Source organism: Oncorhynchus mykiss, chromosome 18, assembly GCF_013265735.2.
Source record: "Oncorhynchus mykiss isolate Arlee chromosome 18, USDA_OmykA_1.1, whole genome shotgun sequence".
Taxonomy (NCBI): Eukaryota; Metazoa; Chordata; class Actinopteri; order Salmoniformes; family Salmonidae; genus Oncorhynchus; species Oncorhynchus mykiss.
This window is the reverse complement of record NC_048582.1, coordinates 40,561,704-40,581,939: the sequence shown is the minus strand read 5'-3', so window position 1 is coordinate 40,581,939 and position 20,236 is coordinate 40,561,704. Positions and strand designations below refer to the sequence as shown.

The 20,236-nt window shown below is 43.4% G+C and overlaps 1 protein-coding gene across 3 annotated transcripts in view; it reads right to left on the bottom strand.

Moving 5' to 3' along the window:
• Positions 1–18,970, bottom strand: part of LOC110496237 (tenascin) — a 38,040-nt gene extending 19,070 nt beyond the window's left edge. For 2 of the 3 annotated variants that reach the window (XM_021572019.2, XM_021572020.2), the window contains exons 1-4: positions 7,211–7,324; positions 3,938–4,518; positions 1,157–2,338; positions 458–573 (exon numbers count right to left, since the gene is read on the bottom strand). In XM_021572019.2, coding sequence (XP_021427694.2) covers positions 458–573; positions 1,157–2,338; positions 3,938–4,331 — 1,692 coding nt within the window. In that variant the 5' untranslated portion in view covers positions 4,332–4,518; positions 7,211–7,324. Of the gene's footprint in view, positions 1–457; positions 574–1,156; positions 2,339–3,937; positions 4,519–7,210; positions 7,325–18,670 lie in introns of those variants that run through there. The other variant, XM_036952806.1, reaches the window with a different exon arrangement.
• Positions 18,971–20,236: the final 1,266 nt, after the last annotated feature.

Below are 20,236 nucleotides of genomic sequence, written 5' to 3'. Positions count from 1 at the left end.
TTCCTCGTGTTATTTTTATTTTTTATTAAAAAGATGTCTCTTTTTTTCTATCACGAAGCATGTGACAAATACCATGATTTGATTTGATTTGATTAGAAGCCACAGGAGTCAATGTCTTTTTCCACGAGAGGTTTTTATTTACTCTATGCCACCATTGAATTCCCTTGGGCTTTCAGGGACATTTTAGGCAAACGATTTGGGGATTTGTCATGGAAATAACACACCACCATGACCTTTTCAACATTTGCCCCCAAAACAAGTCTTAAAACCTGGAATGAGAACCGGGCTTGCTGCCATGAGAGCAACCTTCTGTTCATTTTGGTGACTGTTCATTCTCAGCTAATACATCTGTTGTCTAACAGTTGTTTCTCAAGTTCAGTTTACTTTGTGCTTTATTTAGGACCCAGACTCACAACTTCATAAGAACTTGTGAATAGAGTGTGTAGGGTGTTGTTACCTGGCTGGCGAAGGTGACGTGGTAGGTGTCATACTGGACTGGAGGTGGGGTCCAGAAGAGGGTGACAGAGGATTCAGTGACGTCCTTGGTGTTGAGCTGGGACACACCAGACATGGCTAGAGGGGGGTAGGTGCTTAGTTCCAGTCATTCAAGCCAACAATGTCATGCAATGTTTACCGTGGAATTGATTTTAAAGGCAATAAGGCATCCTTTTGACCAGCTGTCACATTTCCCCCATTTAACTGTAAAGTCAATGTAAATGTATTTTTCCAAGTCCATGTGTAAGTAACATCAAGCTGCAACACATGGTAGAGGTCTACATACAGTCATTGAACGCGTAACATTTATAACAGTATGTCGACTTGGATAGAAGGGAATACTATATTTCCATTTGACTCATTTAGCAGACGCTCTTCTCCAGAGTGACTCACGGGAGCAATTAGGGTTAAGAGCCTTGCTCAAGAGCACACCGGCATATTTTTCACCTAGTCAGCTCAGGGATCTGAACCAGGGACCTTTCGGTTGCTGGGCCAACGCTCTTAACCGCTAAGCTACTTGCCGCCCTATATGCCACACTGACTGAACACTGATGTATTAGTAGTGCCCTGTGGCTAACACAGTGTGCCCTCTGTTTCACTGGACAATATAAAAGCCAAATACAGCCGAGAGTGTTTTATGAAGAATATTTGGATGACTTACCGGTGCCACAGTCAGCTCCAGTGAACCCAGCTTCACACTGGCTGCAGTCCGGGACGGCGAAACCACGGCGACACACACACCTCCCCTTCACACAGCGCCCTTTGTTGCTGCAGTTATCGGGACAGCCCTTAGCGGCGCAGTCCTGTCCGCTGAAGCCCACTTCACACACGCACTTCCCGTTCACGCACCTTCCCTTGTTGCTGCAGTTATTGGGACATGCTTTGGCGGAACAGTCTGGCCCCGTAAAGCCGCTATCGCAGACACACTGGCCGTTCACACACTTTCCACGGTTGCTGCAGTTGCCAGGGCAGGACTTGGTAGAACAGTCTGGCCCTGTAAAACTGCTATCACACACACACTTGCCGTTCACACATTGCCCCTTGTTGTTACAGTTACCAGGACATGCCTTGGTGGAGCAGTCAGGGCCTGTGAAGCCAGTGTTGCACACACACTTGCCGTTCACACATTGCCCCTTGTTGTTACAGTTACCAGGGCATGCCTTGGTGGAGCAGTCAGGCCCTGTGAAGCCAGTGTTGCACACACACTTGCCGTTCACACATTGCCCCTTGTTGTTACAGTTACCAGGGCATGCCTTGGTGGAGCAGTCAGGCCCTGTGAAGCCAGTGTTGCACACACACTTGCCGTTCACACATTGCCCCTTGTTGTTACAGTTACCAGGACATGCCTTGGTGGAGCAGTCAGGGCCTGTGAAGCCAGTGTTGCACACACACTTGCCGTTCACACATTGCCCCTTGTTGTTACAGTTACCAGGGCATGCCTTGGTGGAGCAGTCGGGCCCTGTGAAGCCAGTGTTGCACACACACTTGCCGTTCTCACATCGCCCCTTGTTGTTACAGTTACCAGGGCATGCCTTGGTGGAGCAGTCGGGCCCTGTGAAGCCAGTGTTGCACACACACTTGCCGTTCTCGCAACGCCCCTTGTTGTTACAGTTACCAGGACAGGACTCTGAAGAGCAGTCTGGCCCTGTGAAACCTGGGTCGCACACACACTGGCCGTTCACACACGTCCCCTTGTCATTGCAGTTGCCGGGGCAGTCAGACAAACTGCAGTCTGGCCCACTGAACCCTGGGAAGCAGACACACTTGCCATCCTCACAGCGTCCCTGGTCACTGCACTCGTTAGGACACTCGTCTCCCTCCGGCTTGATGGAGCACTCAGTGCCTAAAGCGGGGGTTCGAACAGAGACAAAGAGTAAAACAGTAAGACAACCAGAGTGTAAAAGGAACAACAGAGTGTAAAAGGAATATCAGCCCACAGAGAGAAGCACGAGATTGAACTTCACTCAACTTTCTAGACTCTTCCCTGTTAGTGAACACTATCAACGTTTCCCTTCACTGTGGCAATTGTGATCGAATCAACGCAATATTAACCACTTTCAATGCAACACAGAGAAGAAGAAAAAACGATGCAAGAACGAATCAGAGTAGGATTCTATTGCGCAAGACTCGGGCCATACTCTACACAGGCCGGTGCGGCATAACCAATCAGAGCTGCAGTAGGCCTATATGAAAATAGATCATTGCCATATATGGATCTGTGCCGTTTACTTTGAACTGGACTGTGTTTACAGCTGTGGTCAGTGAGTAGATGCGGTTGTTTCGAGATCAAAGAATTATCTGCATGTAGCCACGTGCGCACATTGTGTTCATATCCTTTACTAGTTAGTGAGTTATTAGCCCAGTTATAGATCATTTGTCGTCATCAATAGGGGACTGATTGCTTCCTACAAGAGCACGAAACGTGCACATTTCTAGACATCTTTGAAAGCAAGTCAGGTAAAGAGTTGTTTTTTTTGTCTTAAAGGTGCAGTGTTGTATTTTGAGGTAGTCAATAGACAAGAGGGCAGCATCATTTGTCTGATTCTCTGTAATAATGGTATGGGAATAATAATGGATTTTATTTTGTAAAGTGATTTCTTGCATCAAACAACACAACAACATTTTCAGTCACCTCCTTGTCTGAAGGACAGGTGGCTAAACAGGTTAATGTCAAGCCCTGCATGTTTTCTTCGTTCATTCTCATGGAATGTAGGCCCACATTGAGTCCCACACATTGGCAGCTACTGTAGGCGGAATGATAGAACAGCTGTTTTCATGTTAAAATGTTATGGGATGCATTTTCTCCATTGTTTTTGATGGTAGGCCACTCAAGTATGGACTACGTTATGATCAAGTAGACACATTAGCCTACTTAGACACTGTTAAAACGGTAACTTATAGCAGATACAGCTTCTGTTCACAGTAAACGAGCGCTGGAGGTTGCACAGAATGTTCAGAATGTTCAAGTTTGCACTCAGCAGATCTGAAATTTACTCTGTGCCCCCCCAAAATTTGAAGCAACATTGCTAGACTGTATATGATATTTTAAACAGATTAGTGGATAAACTATCCCTGCTTTTGCAGAAAGTGTCCCACATTGAGAGAAGGGTGGAGAGCTAGATTAGGAGGATTGTCTGAGATCACATTGGGCACAAAGTTAGAGCTGGACCTTTTTCTATACTTGCTCTGATTGGTCGAACCCATTAGTGGAGTCCTCATTAGTCAGGTCAGTTAGATCATAATATGAGCATGGCTGTAGTCTGCCAGTTTTATAAATGTGATCAGGATTGAGGTCAGTAATGGATCGTGTGCATGTGTGCGCTCAAATTAGAACCAGTTGGGGGATTTCAGCGAGATGAGAGGAACTATGAGGAGATTCTGTGTAATGGTCAAAACCAGACCAATTTGATCAGTGAGTCACCTGGCAGCAGTCCTACTGTACCTTTGCTCTGCTGGGACGTGCAGCAGCCCCCCTCTGGGCCTCCACACTTCTCCCTCAGGGCAGACACCTCCTTCTCCAGCCTCTCCAGACGGTCTCGCAGGGCAGCAAACTCGGCTTCGCACCCGCCTCCGCACGACCCCGGAACCAGTCGGATCCGATGGGTAAGGACTAGAGGGGAACCAGGCTCAAGGTCCAGTTCCTTTCCCTGGTTCTGACTGGAGTCCCCCTGAACACATGCCTCAGAGATCACCACTTTGATTGGCTGCCCGCCACCCTCTGGCTTTGTGTTCCTGGGTGCCCTTTGACCCCCAGTCTGCAGGCTCTGGGAACCTGATAGGGTCAGGAGGGCAGGGCAGGCGAGGAGCAGGAGGAGGAAGGATGGGACAAGAGGCATTTTGGGCAGGAAGTCGCCTTCAGGTGGAGGGGGAAGGCAATTCACTTAACAAAATGATTACAGTTATCAAAGTCAGGCTGGGGCAGAGGGATGAACTCTGCTGTGGAGGTGCCTACAAGTCAAGGGTTTTTGTCATCAAGGGGTTGCCTTATTCATGTGACTCTGTAGAACCGTCACCACTGTATCCCTGGGAAACAAGACAGTTCAGAATAAACATTCACCTGAATTCATGTAAGCACAACAACTATCACAGTGGCTATAGTGAGCTGGAATAGCCTTCTAGTTGTTTATGGCCCTGTCAACACACCATGTTAGCTTGGAAAAAATGTTTATCTAGAAGAGTAATTCAATATACTCTGTGATCAGTGCGTTCCTATTTTCCTACGGCAACGTGATTGTGGCACATGTGGAACCACAAACTGGTTCTGAACCGTTTGCCATTTGTGAACAGCCCACAGTGAACTGGGCATGGGGTCATCCCCATGCCCAGTTGGTGTTGGTTAAGCTTGTGTTTGGACAGGGTAGAGCCATGCAGGATAATGTGATTTACCGGTGGGACCCAATAAGGTCACTATCCTCATTCCAGCAGGGGGTTTGGATGCAATTGTCTGACCTGGAGCCAGAGTCTCAGTCTGTACCACATAGGCCAGGGGCAGTGTACCCACAATCCCTCCCTCTCTCACCTGACTGAACCCTAACCAGCCTATCCTCAGTCCTCTCAGGCATTTTTCATACCTGCCCGTGTATCACAATATGGAATGCTATGGCTGCCATATCACCGGCCTAATGCCTCGACCTGCTATCTGTCCAGTAACATGTGCTATGTATTTTCTAAATGAACTAGGTTAAGTCACAACCTACCTAACCTCCCCAGAATGTATATGCACAAAAGTGGATAATGTTCAAATGATCTATGCACACACAGTTCAGCTCAAATGTCCAGAGTGGTAAAGCATTAAGAGCAGCATAACGTCATAGCACCTAGAGAGTGAGGGAAATAGATAAATATACAGAGATTTTAAAAAATGAGGGGGCAGTAAAAGAGAATAGGAAACAAAATAGCACCAGGAAACAACATGTTATTCAATTTCCGGCAGCCTAGAAAAAGCTTATAAATCGAGGCCCTTGGTGGGCAAATAAAGTATTCAGATACCTTGAATTTTTCCACATTTTGTTACGTTACAACCTTATTTTTCCCCCCTTATCAAACTATACACAAACTATACACAATACCCCAGCAATGACAAAGCAAAAACTGTTTTTTTAGAAGAAATACCCTTCCCCAGATCTGTGCCTCGACACAATCCTGTCTCGGAGCTCTACCTACGGACAATTGCTTTGACCTCATGGCCTGGTTTTAGCTCTGACATGCACTGTCAGCTGTATGGACCTTATCTAGACAGGTTTGTGCCTTTACAAATTAATTGAATTTACCACAGGTGGACTCCAATTAAGTTGTAGAAACATCTCAAGGATGATCAATGGAAACAGGATGCACCTGAGCTCAATTTTGAGTCTCATAGCAAAGGGTCTGAATAATTATGAATATAAAGTATTTCAGTTTTTTATTTTATAATAAACGTGATTTTTTTTCTAAAAACCTGTTTTCGCTTTGTCATGATGGGGTATTGGGTGTCGATTGACGAGGGAAAATATTAATTGAATCCATTTTAGAATAAGGCTGTAACAAAAAGTGGAACAAGTCAAAGGTTCCCGAATACTTTCCAATTGCACTGTATCTTGTCGGCATGAGGAGACTCACAGACACACATCACTCAGGGATACATTCACTCAGTCCCTCAGAGCTACACTGCTTCCAGTCCCGTGAGGCTATGTCGCTCGATCATATAATATCTCTGGCACGGGGGATACCAAAACTTAACACCAGCCTTACTCGCAGTCACAACATACGGCCAACATCACAGAGTGAGCGAGGTAGGAAGGAGAGGATTAGGCAGAGGAACAGAATACTAAAGTCCACCTAGCTACTACGGTGGCGGTTGCTACTGCGCTAGTTGACTGAACCCAACTCCATGGTGAAGGAAGTTCTGAGGAACTCCACCAACGGAGTTGAGCAGGGGCCAGGCTTTGTGGCTACGGTGCCTACTGCCACCTCTCTGAATGATAGGCTGCATGGTGATTTTTAACAGTGGAACTGGTGTTTCCAACTCTCTGTCATTTCCATCCTGGTCTGGAACTCCGTAATAGACGGATACCTGTCAAGGCTGGTAATAAGTCTCTAGTCACAGAAGAAAGGGGTATATTTTACAGCACCTCTGTCTGCAGATGTCTTAGTCGAATGGACTGTGAAGCGTTTCCGATTGCTTTGCATCTTTTTTTTGGCATCTGCATCACCTTCCCACCTCCCCACCTCCCTCCGGCTCTCTCGCATTCAAGCGCCCTCAATACACACATTAAAATACACAATGGAATATCAAAACTATTTATGCCGGTCAACACACCTTTTGTAGAGTGGTTTTGGATTGTATAACGGGGTAGGGATGGCATGCTTTTGTGCATTGGCACTAGTGACTCACTCTCTTGCATTTGAAGTCTACACAGACACTATGAACGACATCACAGACTTGTGCAATACAACGTTTGCAGGGCCAAAGTCACATGGATTTGATCCTACCTATAACATATTTAAAACCGTTCCCTCATGTAGTTATTCAGTACTTACACTAATATGCGTTGCTTACAAATGTACATCTAGGATGCCCAGATAATGTACTCCACTCTACTTTTTTATTCATATAACTAATAATGAATCAATTTCATTCTTATTGATATGAATGAACCATCTTTGGCATTTATTGTCAATATGCATTTGAGCATAAAAGCATTGCTAATGTAAAGTACAAATGCATAGGGCTTACCTGGATACTCTGCCTCTCTCCCTGACCAATGTCTGTCAGTCAGTCCAAAGCTCCCTCTCCCTGCTCTTGGAAAGCTCTGATTGACTGACCGTGAGAAAGGGAGGAGGGGGATAGGAGAGCGGGAGGGAGGGAGAAGGAAAGAGAGAGGGGAGGAGAGCAGTAACATTTTCTCATACTTCAAGAATTTTTCCTCCCTCTCTCACTTCTCTCTCCTCTCCCTCTTTCTCTCTGATGTAATTCTATGTGCTTTACGGGTCCCTTTTGGGCGTTGGATTTGGATGGAAAACATTTTTTGGGATGTTTTGAACAACTGGGCCTAATCTGTAATATTTTTTTGAACTCATCTTTGTCCTCTCCTTGGACACTTTAGGATGTTAGTGAGACATTCCTCGTTATCTTCCGTTTGCTCTTTTTTGGCAGTTGACAAAATCGGAATGTTTTATATCAGTCGTATTTGCTTCTTCAGACAGTACATTTGCACATACGGCTTGAGGGTGCATCTGTTTTCAGACTTTTGCAATATGCATCCTCGCTGAATCTTCTGTACTCTTCTGTATGGTCGTAATAAAAACAGTCAGAATATATTTCACTTGTGCTGTGGATGAAATGTGGTTTTGGGCTTTAGGGGTATCGAGGGATTCTGGGAAGTGAAAATATGGAATTGTCTGATGTCTGTCGTGAGAAAAGGGGAGCCATCTCTAACTTGATGTATTTTATAGGTGCATGGTTGAACGTATGTAAAGCTCACAGTAAAGTCAGATGACATAAGCAGATAGCACCATCTATCTACCAACCCATAGCACATCCCCAACTTCATTCATTCTGCTATTCTTATAGTAAACACTCTCGCCTCTTCCAAAAGAATCTCACCCTAACTCGCCTAGTATCCAGCCCTATCCTCGCCTAGTAGAGCTACACTCTTTTCCAACTCTGAAACCATGGAAACGCATCCTTCGTCCCACAATAGTGTGACTCCTCATCCATCCACTCGTCATTGTCCTCCAGACTTTCCCACCTACCGTATCGTCCGCATTCTCACCCCAAAGTAGTTTCTAGTTTTTACAGATGCCGTCTTCCTCACTTGTTGTTACCACTCCCATGTGGTTAATGTTCTTTCCCTTGCAATCTGTGTAGACTACAATTGAAGAGCTCCATTGGCAAGATATTCTGTTGTGGTTAAAACCATCTACCAGGGTAGGGGTCATTCCTTTTTAACATTTTTGATTTCTAGGAATCAATTGAATTGAAACTAATTTGAGTGTTTGCCTCTTTCCCATCCTTCCTCCTCTTCCTGCTCCTCGCTCGGCCCACGCTCTTGACCCCATCAAGTTCACAGAGCCTGCAGACTGGGGTCAAAGGGCACCCTGGGACACAAAACAGGAGAGTAAGAGGTGAAGCGAGAGGGTTTACTCCGGCCAAAATCTGTTCATGAAAAAAAGACCACTAAAGTGAGGAAATTTTGTGTCGAATTTGGTAAAATAAATTTTTTGCTGGTTTGCTACATGAAGCTTATTTGATGTAATAGAAGTTTCATAATGGCTAGGTTGTTACGAATGCACTGATATAAGTAGACGCACGTGGCCTCTCATTGGCTAGAATAGTCCCACCTAATCTCGCCTCCTCCCGCCTGCCTTCCATCTTTGAGGATGTGTACTTCTATTGTTAAAGCGGTCACTCGACTATCTTGTCAATGTAATAGGTCATCTTTGACAAAACCAGAGGGTGCCAGGCAGCCAATCAAAGTGGTGATGTCAGATGCAGTGTGTTCCAGTTTAACCAGTGATGTTTCACTTCAATTTCTGGGTTGAGTTTAGGATGGAATGGACATAACCTGGTGCAGAACTTAAGTTGGCCATCCCACTCAGGGATAGGAGTCTAATTTGAGTCAGTTGATATACTTTATGCACGTATAGAAAAGCTAAAGGAAAAGCTCAACTTGGCAGGTGCAATTTCTGTTTAAGGAAATGTTGAGCAGGTCACAACAAAAACACAATAAGTCTGTGCTACAGTAGCTCTTATTTCCCCTCTGTGTTTGTGTCCCATGCTAACACACTGGCAACGAGTTGTTTTTTCCCCAAACCTTATGTCAACTCACTATCAGCACCTCTTGCCTCATCTCTTGAGCTGTTCTTATCGTTAAACCAAAACACATTTCTCAATTTGTCCTCTATTCATATTTTAACATCATTTAGAAATTACTGTGGACATATAATGTTTGCCGCTATCTTCCCATCAATGTCATCATCCAGTCTTTTTTTGTTTGTTATCCTTATCATCAATATTATGCCATACCCTCATCGTGATCATGATCATCATGATCATCAACTGACAGTCATCCTGCACTTTCTAATTGGTCTCTGATGATGACACCCATGTTTCTCCTTTTTCATCTGAATACGTTATATCACTCATGGGCTGCCCAATTCTGAACTTTTTTTCCACTAAGTGGTCTTTTGACCAATCACGTTATATCTTTTCACATCCAATCTTTTTCAGATCGGATTTCTTAAAAGATCAATTATTGGGAAAAAAAAGTTTAGAATTGGGCTCCCTGTCTAAACGCAGCCAAGGTGGTCAGACCGTTCTTTCATCTACATTGTCAGGACACTTCATCTTTCATCTGTATTTCCATCTTTTCACCTTTCAAATGCAAAGGCGTCAGTCTGAACCAAGCACACAGCGTCCTTTGTTCAAAAGCTCCTAGCAGGCTCATATTGTGTCAAGTGTAACAGAATAGGTACAGATGTTAATTTGACATTTGTGTCAGTTTTCTGGGGTCACCACATGGCAGAACTTTCAGCAGCCATGATTTCTTAAGGAGGGTTTGTACATCAATAACGAGAACAAAGGGTGTCAAGTAGTCACAATTTACATGGCATTAATTCTACTTTGGTTCATAGTGTGCAAAATAATTCCATTGGGTCAAATTGGCACCTTTGGGTTATGTACTGAAGACATTTACAGGCCACTGCATATTTGGCGTGGGATAGAAGTTTGAGTCGTTTCAGGCCTAGAGATAAGGGCTTAAAGGGCAATTGAGTTTATTATTGTGCTCAAAAAGATGGTTGTCCTCCGTAGACCCATTAACACTTCTTTATGACTTGATCTTTGAAATGTGTGAGGAAAAAGCCCCCATTTAGCCTTTGAATACACATTTAAAATTCACTGTATGTCTAATAAATCAATATATTTGTTTATTTAATGAAAAAAAAAGATATATATGTAATTTATTTCCCTGAGCCTTCTTTGGCCCTTTCAATGCTCAGTCTGATAGTGTGGGCGTTAGGAAACAAATGTAAAGATATTTACATACATAGCCCTGATTGTTTTTTAAATTATTTTTATTTAACCAGGTAGGCCAGTTGAGAACAAGTTCTAATTTACAACTGCGACCTGGCCAAGATAAAGCAAAGCAGTGCGACAGAAACAACAACACAGAGTTACACATGGAATAAACAAGCGTACAGTCAATAAGGCAATAGAAAAATCTATGTACAGTGTGTGAAAATGTAGTGAGATAAGGCAATAAATAGGCCATAGTAGCAAAGTAATTACAATTTAGCAGATTAACACTGGAGTGATAGATGAGCAGATTATGGTGTGTAAGTATTGATACTGGTGTGCAAAAGAGCAGCAAAGTAAATAAAAACAATTTGGGGATGAGGTAGGTAGATTGGGTGGGCTATTTACAGATGGGCTATGTACAGCTGCAGCGATCGGTTAACTGCTCAGATAACTGATGTTTAAAGTTAGTGAGGGAAATGTAAGTCTCCAGATTCAGTGATTTTTTTGCAATTCGTTCCAGTTACTGGCAGCAAAGAACTGGAAGGAAAGGCGGCCAAAGGAGGTGTTGGCTTTGGGGATGACCAGTGAGATATACTTGCTGGAGCGCATGCTACGGGTGGGTGTTGTTATCATGACCAGTGAGCTGAGATAAGGCGGAGCTTCACCTAGCATAGACTTATAGATGACCTGGAGCCAGTGGGTCTGGCGACTAATATGTAGCGAGGGCCAGCCGACTAGGGCGTACAGGTCGCAGTGGTGGGTGGCATAAGGCGCTTTGGTAACAAAACGCTGTGATAGACTATATCCAATTTGCTGAGTAGAGTATTGGAAGCTATTTTGTAGGTGACATCGCCCATCGCGGCGTGAGTGAAGGAGACTTTGTTGTGAAATAGAAAGCCGATTTTAGATTTGATTTTGGATTGGAGATGTTTGATATGAGTCTGGAAGGAGAGTTTACAGTCTAGCCAGACACCTAGGTACTTATAGATGTCCACGTATTCTAGGTCAGAACCGTCCAGAGTAGGGATGCTAGTCGGGAGGGTGGGTGCGGGCATCGAACGGTTGAAAAGCAAGCATTTGGTTTTGCTAGCGTTTAAGAGCAGTTGGAGGCCACAGAAGGAGTGTTGTATGGGATTGACGCTCGTTTGAAGGTTAGTTAACACAGTGTCCAAAGAAGGGCCAGATGTAAACAGAATGGTGTCGTCTGCGTAGAGGTGGATCAGGAAATCACCCACAGCAAGAGCGACATCGTTGATATATACAGAGAAAAGAGTTGGCCCGAGAATTGAACCTTGTGGTACCCCCATAGAGACTGCCAGAGGTCCGGACAACAGGCCCTCCGATTTTACACACTGAACTCTGTCTGCGAAGTAGTTGGTGAACCAGGCGAGGCAGTCATTTGAGAAACCAAGGCTATTAAGTCTGCCAATAAGAATACAGTGATTGACAGAGTCGAAAGCCTTGGCCAGGTCGATGAAGACGGTTGCACAGTACTGTATTTTATCGATGGTGGTTATGATATCATTTAGGACCTTGAGCGTGGCTGAGGTGCACCTGTGACCAGCTCGGACACCGGATTGTACAGCGGAGAAGGTGCGGTGGTTTAGGATGGTTTAAAGCCCACCCACTTACCCAGCTGAACTGTTATTGGTCTATTATAATCAGATCACATTGCGATGTCATGATGTGGGCCAGAAATTCCATTCCACCTGAACAGGCTGAAATTACAGGCAATTCTTTTGAAAGAGTTCTTACACCAAAAGGCCATTATCATCATTGTCACAATTTCAGTGTTATTTCGACCTCATAGTGTAGAATTATCATTTAAAAAAGCAGGAAAATCAGTTGTTTAACTGCACCGCTTTTCTGGATTTTAGTTAATGTATCATGCATTTTTTTCCCCCTCAATGATTTGACCTTCAAGTGGCCAGGGGTGTGGCTTAGCGAAGGGACACAGGTATACATTCTGGTTCAGCTCAACTCTCCTTTCAACTGAAATAGTTTTCTCAACAGACTCCTGTCACAAGCTGAAATCGTCCAGTTAAAGAGTCAGGGATCAGAGGAAGGAAGGAGAGGGGCCACGGATGTTTTCCAGCAATGAGGTCCGCTCAGTGTTGCTCGCAGTCAAAAAAAATGTCAATTAATACATCACTAATGTGCAGATGCAGTCCTCTAGGTATTTTCCGCAGCCAAAGTCGTTAGTTTTCCTTTTTTTCACCCTCACTACCAGTCCGTTTCCTGTATTTGCAAAACATGTTTCCCTCTAGGCCATTTCCCCGGGGCCTTGTCAATGACAAAAACCAAACCCTGCATGTTTTTACTTTGTGACATGGCAGCAAAATTGAGGAGATGAGGGGGGGGGGGGGGATCTGTTACGCTCGTTTAATGTTCAGCTGTCCAGGCCAGGCTTTTGATGAATGTACCGTATGTGTGAGCACCATCGGCGATGGCAATCAATCAAGTGAAACGATTCAAACACATTGTAAACAGCCTCTCTGTTTTGACATGAAGGGTTGGACCGTAAGACAAGGGGGATCGTGGTGCATATAAAGAGGGTGTCCGGTTACTCACGCTAATGGGGTGTGTATATTTGGACATTTTCAGCCTGGTTTGTTGTGGTCAATTTGTCCATGTGTCACTGAATGTTTTTGCTGTGGTTAACCCCAGTGCGTGTGTCAATCAACTGCAGGTAAGGCACTGAAACCAACTGACATCGGCATGCTGAGCATAAATCGGAGCTGTACAGAGGATCCTGTTAGTTTATCAGTGTTTCTCCACCAGCTGCTGCGTCCATGTCTTATCACATCATATCCCTATAAGGATATCAATCAGTCAACGACAGCTGCACCTAGCATTGTGGTTTTGATTCGAGGTAGAACGTATTACTCCAAATCATTTGCAATGCAACAGTTTCCCAATTGGATCATGTGCATACACTATCTGCACCAGTCCATTCCTTGCCCCCGTGAATTTACAGTGAAATGAACGGCATTGGAAAAACAGCCAAAGTGCTTTTGACATAAGCGCAGATGATTTGTGCTGTCAAAATGGGTCCTTTTGTGTAAGCTGCCAAACCTACTGATCCTAGATCAGTGTCTTACTTCCATTTATCAGAATAGAGAGCTTGCGGCCTAGTGTGACTGAAAGGGGATTCTGTGGCTGGCTCTGAGTGTGGGGCGGCAGTCCTAGACGTCTTGGGTGTCATAGATGTGACTCTGTGACGTTGTCCACCTACGGCAGTGCGTCTCAGGCCACATGAAAGAGCCCCCTCCACCCTTCCCACAAAACCACATCACAGACCCTCCAGGTCGACTCTGTACTTACAGTTACCCATGCTAATACATGCAGGAGTGCCCCATCAAAGGCCTGCAATGATTGGCAGGCATATTAATGCCATGCATATATATGCAATGCATGTTGTGCCACATATACTGTACAGCCCGTTTAGATCAACTGGGGCATTTCAAATAAAGGGTGGGGAAAGAAAGAGGTACGTCAAAAGAGGGTAGTCACCAGCCTCACTTGGCAGTTATGGTTGAAAGCTTTAGGATGAAACTGGTTTGGTGAAGGTATTTTGTTTCTTCAGAAAGCACTCAAATGTGGGGCGAACATGAATGGAGTGTAATAACGTAGGGTACATCAGACTTTAAGAGTTTACCTATAGTTCATCAACCATAACAAGACAAATACTAATGCATTGTCATGTGCTATTCAAGTAATTTATCTGTCACATTAAATAAGAAATATGTGTAATTGCAAGTTTCATATTCAGAAAGTTTACCAGTAGCATCTGTTGAAGAATTCTGAGCACATATCCTAGAATGGCCATCCATGTTGTTCTCTGGATTGGGGTCTCACGTAAATAGTAAGTGATTCGATGCTTTATGTCACAGAGGATCACATTTTTATATATGCATTAATATCCTGTTTCACTGTACTATCAGGACGTGGATGTCTGGCCCTGAGCCCAGTTGAAATCCGTTAGGACTTACCAGGCAAGCGCTCTCTACTCATGGGCCGTAATATTGTTGATTGACACCACGGCGGGTCAGCCCATTGACTTTATGGCCCACTGGACGATAGAGACCTCACTGGTCTCTGAGGCGGAGTCGGAATACTAGAGCTGGTCGTTTGGTACTTGTAGCAACCGCTTTGTGTTAGCATTACTCAACACTTGTTATAGCACCGCTTTGTGTTAGCATTACTCAACACTTGTTAAAGCATTACTCAACACTTGTTATAGCACCGCTTTGTGTTAGCGTTACTCAATAATTGCTAAAGCATTACTCAACACTTGTTATAGCACCGCTTTGTGTTAGCATTACTCAATACTTGTTATAGCACCGCTTTGTGTTAGCAGTACTCAATACTTGTTATAGCACCGCTTTGTGTTAGCGTTACTCAATACTTGCTAAAGCATTACTCAACACTTGTTATTAAAACATTACTCAATACTTGTTATAGCACCGCTTTGTGTTAGCAATACTCAATACTTGTTATAGCACCGCTTTGTGTTAGCAGTACTCAATACTTGTTATAGCACCGCTTTGTGTTAGCGTTACTCAATATTTGCTAAAGCATTACTCAACACTTGTTATAGCACCGCTTTGTGTTAGCAATACTCAATACTTGTTATAGCACCACTTTGTGTTAGCAATACTCAACACTTGTTATAGCACCGCTTTGTGTTAGCGTTACTCAATAATTGCTAAAGCATTACTCAACACTTGTTATAGCACCGCTTTGTGTTAGCGTTACTCAATAATTGCTAAAGCATTACTCAACACTTGTTATAGCACCGCTTTGTGTTAGCAATACTCAATACTTGTTATAGCACCACTTTGTGTTAGCAATACTCAACACTTGTTATTAAAGCATTACTCAATACTTGTTATAGCACCACTTTGTGTTAGCAATACTCAACACTTGTTACAGCACCACTTTGTGTTAGCATTACTCAACACTTGTTATAGCACCGCTTTGTGTTAGCAATACTCAACAGTTGTTACAGCACCGATTTGTGTTAGCATTACTTAACACTTGTTATAGCACCGCTTTGTGTTAGCATTACTTAACACTTGTTATAGCACCGCTTTGTGTTAGCATTACTTAACACTTGTTATAGTACCGCTTTGTGTTAGCATTACTTAACACTTGTTATAGCACCGCTTTGTGTTAGCATTACTCAACAGTTGTTATAGCACCCCTTTTCTGAAAGACATGGACTCACACCTACGCAAACACTAACAAAACATACACATATCCATCCACACGTGCCATACAGACGTGACCTGCCTACCCTCTGTGATCCGATATACCCAGGTTTTTTTCAGGGGTCAGAGCTTTCTGGCCACACGTAGAGATAGAAGCACCATCCACTCTGTCCTGACTCAGACTTTGCAACAGTTGCAATCCAAACTAGCACTGCTCCAGGTAGGTTAAACGGAATGCGCATGCACATACACAAACACCCAGGCACATATACCGAAGCTTCAAGCAGCTGTGATGTGAGATTTAATCAAAGAGCTTTCTGACTTCAAGACGACTTAAATCTTTCAAAATGACTTGAACGTGTATTCTGATTGTTGTTCGCTCATGCAGGACTTGCCTTGAATTATACTATTGCACACGTAATACACTGTTGGATACACAAACAGATGTGTACATTTTATGGGGCAATTGCTATGGAATTCCAAACAAACAGTGAATGCCATATGGTGCACTAAGTGGGGGCTTGGAAGGAAAATTCTGTTTTGTCCATCTTCAGAAGGCAGAGTAGGGACTGGAAGGACATCAAGAAACAACAGAGAGAGAGCGATTACAAGACAAGCCACTATCACTCTCATTCACTGACTTTAAAGAAAATGCCATATGGTGCTCTTCATTCTATGAAAGCCTGGAGGACAGGGAACCTGGAGTGAGCATGGCCCTTTTACAAATGGAACATAGGTCTTATACCAAGGCTACTCACTTTGAGTTTTAGAATGGTGTCGGGTGTGTTTAGTCCCCCTCCGAGTGAATCCTTATTACCAGTGAACTAGAGACTCTGAAGTAACTACTGGATTAAACCAGCCAGGATAGAGGCTTTGCCAGGCCTACTGAATATCCTTATCAAACATTTCTATTAGATACTATAATACCTTGCTTAATTTGAGCCAGTTTGCTACAGCAGGAAAATAATCCTGCAACAACAGATGTGTGGATTATAATTAATGGACATTTTTGTAGAGGTTGACAAACATTTCGTAAGGGAAATTCAAGTGTAAATTACAAACTTCAGAAGCTGTTTTATACTTCAAATACACTCCAAGTGTTACATTTCCTGCATTACAGGAAAGCTATCCTGCAACAGGTTGATCAAATGAAGATCCTACATCTGTTTCTGCTTCGCTTACGGACGCTAATATTGCTGTAGCAACCACATCATTAAGGCGCCTATTCTATGACCTCACCGTAGGGATAGGGTTCGGACTTATGATTAAAATCCATGTCTTTGCCTAAAAAGCTCAAGATCTCTGGTAATTTCTGTTCTCTCTCCAAGCCACCCTGGAATTTGCTACTGGTCTACTTCAGAGCATGGATTTGTCAGTGGGCTGGCTCTTGAGGAAGGATTTCATTAGCATCTTAAAGGGTAAAAGTTTCCCATTGATTTAGGCGTGTCTTTGCGATTGGATGTAAGCCAGGAATGGGGTATGTTTTGGCTGCATAATGCTCTGGGAAAGGAAGGTTAGCTCCAGGGGTGCCACGTTGGTTTTAAAAGTGGGGGGGACATAACCTGGCGTGGGGTCTGGGGGTCCTAACCCTGAATTGTTTTGGCCATGTAAAGCTAATTTCCTGCATTTTTGCACAATCCAATAGACCGTCTCTATTTAGAAAAGTAAGAAAAAATTCCCACTGTCATCAAGCTAGGTAAGGGATCATGTTTTAGTGATTAATAAGATTGAACTAGATCAAAGTGAATTCAATAATAAATATTGTGTTGCACCTTTAACCAACAGCCTAACAAATGAACAAGACTTTTGATTGTCTTTATTAAGACATCCTCTATATCAAATTTCAGCCAGACGGACCAGCCAGCCCGAGCCGCCCTCACGCCCGACCCCCACAAGTCTAGTCAATAACTCAACTCTCTCCCAACACAATTTCCTTTCCAGTTCACACCGTACATTTTTGTAATTCCCAAGGGAAAGGTTTGGAAACAAAGAACTTAACAACAACAAAAACAAATACACCTCAAATATACATTCACACACAGAAACATCAAATCCTCCATATCGTTAATCTCATAGGATGAACAGTACTGTAGAGCTCTTTTTACTTGCGCACAATATAGCTGGGTCGCCCCTTCCTGTCCGTAGTGGTCTAACACCCTGCAGCGCCCAAATCCAACACACCCTACTCAGCTATAGGATCTTAGTGAAACATTCATTATTTCGGGTGTGTTAGGCCAAGACAGCAGACCCCCAGGGCCAGGACTGAGCAGCCCAGCAGCTACAGCTTGCCTAAATTGTTACCCCCCCCCCCCCCCCCCCCCCCCCTCAATACAGCCTCCTTTTGTCGTACTGTATTCCATATAAGTCACCCAGATCTTATTGAAGTTGCCCAGTATACCCTTAATCTTGTAATAAATCAAATCTCGTGATGCATAACTTGGACATTGTGGGAGGATCACCAACCTTTCAATTAATGCATTACTTAGCCGCTATAAATGCTTGGTTACACAGTTTCTTCAGATAACAGTCTCCAGTATCAACATTTCCAAGCAAACAAAAACAGAGAGAAGGGAGAATCTGTAGACATGCGGAGATAAAAGATCACACTCTTTGCCAGAATTCAGCCTGCCTTCACAAGACCATAACATACGCAAATATGTCCCCTTTTGTGTTTTACACCTCCAGCAGAGGAATAACATGTCTGAGTTGACAGGAACATCATTCAAACACATCTGTATCCATTCATCATCATCATCATCCTCATCAATAGCTTCCACCAGGTCTTCCTCACATTTCTGTTTGACATGTTTTGTGTCGTGGGGAAAAGCCTTTTTATCAACCCCATACAGTTTGGAAATCAACTTTGGAGGTTTTGTCAGACTGCCTTAAAATAGCATCTGGCTTGTCCGGTGTTTGCTGCACAAGGAGAATAACGTGTTGTATGTGCAGAAATTCACCTCACCTCCGTCATAGACTGGTCGTCCCTGGCTGCCTGAGCTTGCTGAGACTCCTGTCACCATCTGATCCTCTTAAAATGACGCATGACAAAGAATTACCTTTGTGTACATTTTTACATGATATCATCCAATAATCAAATCAATGGTTCAGTCGTTTAAATGACCATTACTCCCAAATCCCAGACTGTAGCTTTAAGCTTAAACTGCTGTCCTGTAGCTACCATAGGTCTACCCATCAATTCAAAATGGAACTTTGTATCATTCACTGATATTGTTAATATATACTGCTCCGTAGACTGGTCTTCCCTGGCTGTCTGACCCTGCTGGGACCCCTTGCACCAGCTGATCCTGCTAAAACATAATGAGCATAGTGTTGGGTACTGACTGCACCAGAGGGCTGCATTCCCGCTGGGATTATTGCAGCTCGGGCGCTCAGACAGAAGATTAAAAATATATATTTTATTTTTTTAACAGATTATTTGGAAACGGTCCTCTTTCTGCTTTGTATGCGTTACCCTACCTACTGTATTAAAAGCACATGTTTTTAGCTGCTCAAACTTCAGTAGCCTACCCCTCATAGTTGGGTGTGAGAGTTCAAGTGTGCCTAGTATGTGTGGTCTCACTGAAATAGTGTAGGCTGCCAACATGGGCAGAGAATCACGTGGCAGTTAACTTGAATATAAAATGTACTTAAATATGATCAGGCTAGTTTGCTACAGTGTCTTTAAATAAATATTTATAATGGAAGAAGTGGAGGGCGCTCAACCAACGTGAGTCAAGTCAAATTAAATCAAATGTTATTTGTCACATGTGCCGAATACAACTGATGTAGTAGACCTTACAGTGAAATGCTTACTTGCCAACAATGCAGTTTTAAGGAAAAACCTAAAAATAAAAAAGTAAGAGATAAGAATAACAAATCATTCAAGAGCAGTGGTAAAATAACAATAGCGGGCTATATACTATATACAGGGGTAATGTGCAGGGGCACCGGTGTGAGGTAGTATGTACATGTAAGTAGAGTTATTCAAGTGACTATGCATAGATAATAACAGAGAGTAGCAGCAGCATAGAAAAGGGGGGAATGCAAATAGTCTGGGTAGCCATTTTATTAGATGTTCAAGTGCCAAAAAAAATGTAATCATCATTGAAAAGGAAAAGGCACAATGCCCACAAAGGTTAGGTTACTATGGTGAGCAAGGTTTGCACCTTTTCATTTTCAATAAGAATTGATTACCCATTTATTTGTCTCTGCCTGCAAATCGTCCTTCTAAAAAGGTAGGCTACAGCGCATTCGGAAAGTATTCAGACCTGTAACGGTATTCCTTGTCTGAAGAAGAGGAATCATCGGACCAAAGCGCAGCGTGGTAATAAGTGTTCATGCTTCTTTATTAAAACTGAACACTATAACAAAAGAACAAAGGGAATAACCGAAACAGTCCTGAAAGGTGCAAAACACTAAACAGAAATTACTACCCACAAAAACCCTGTGGGAAAAAGCTACCTAAGTATGGTTCCCAATCAGAAATAACGATAGACAGCTGTCCCTGATTGAGAACCATACCCGGCCA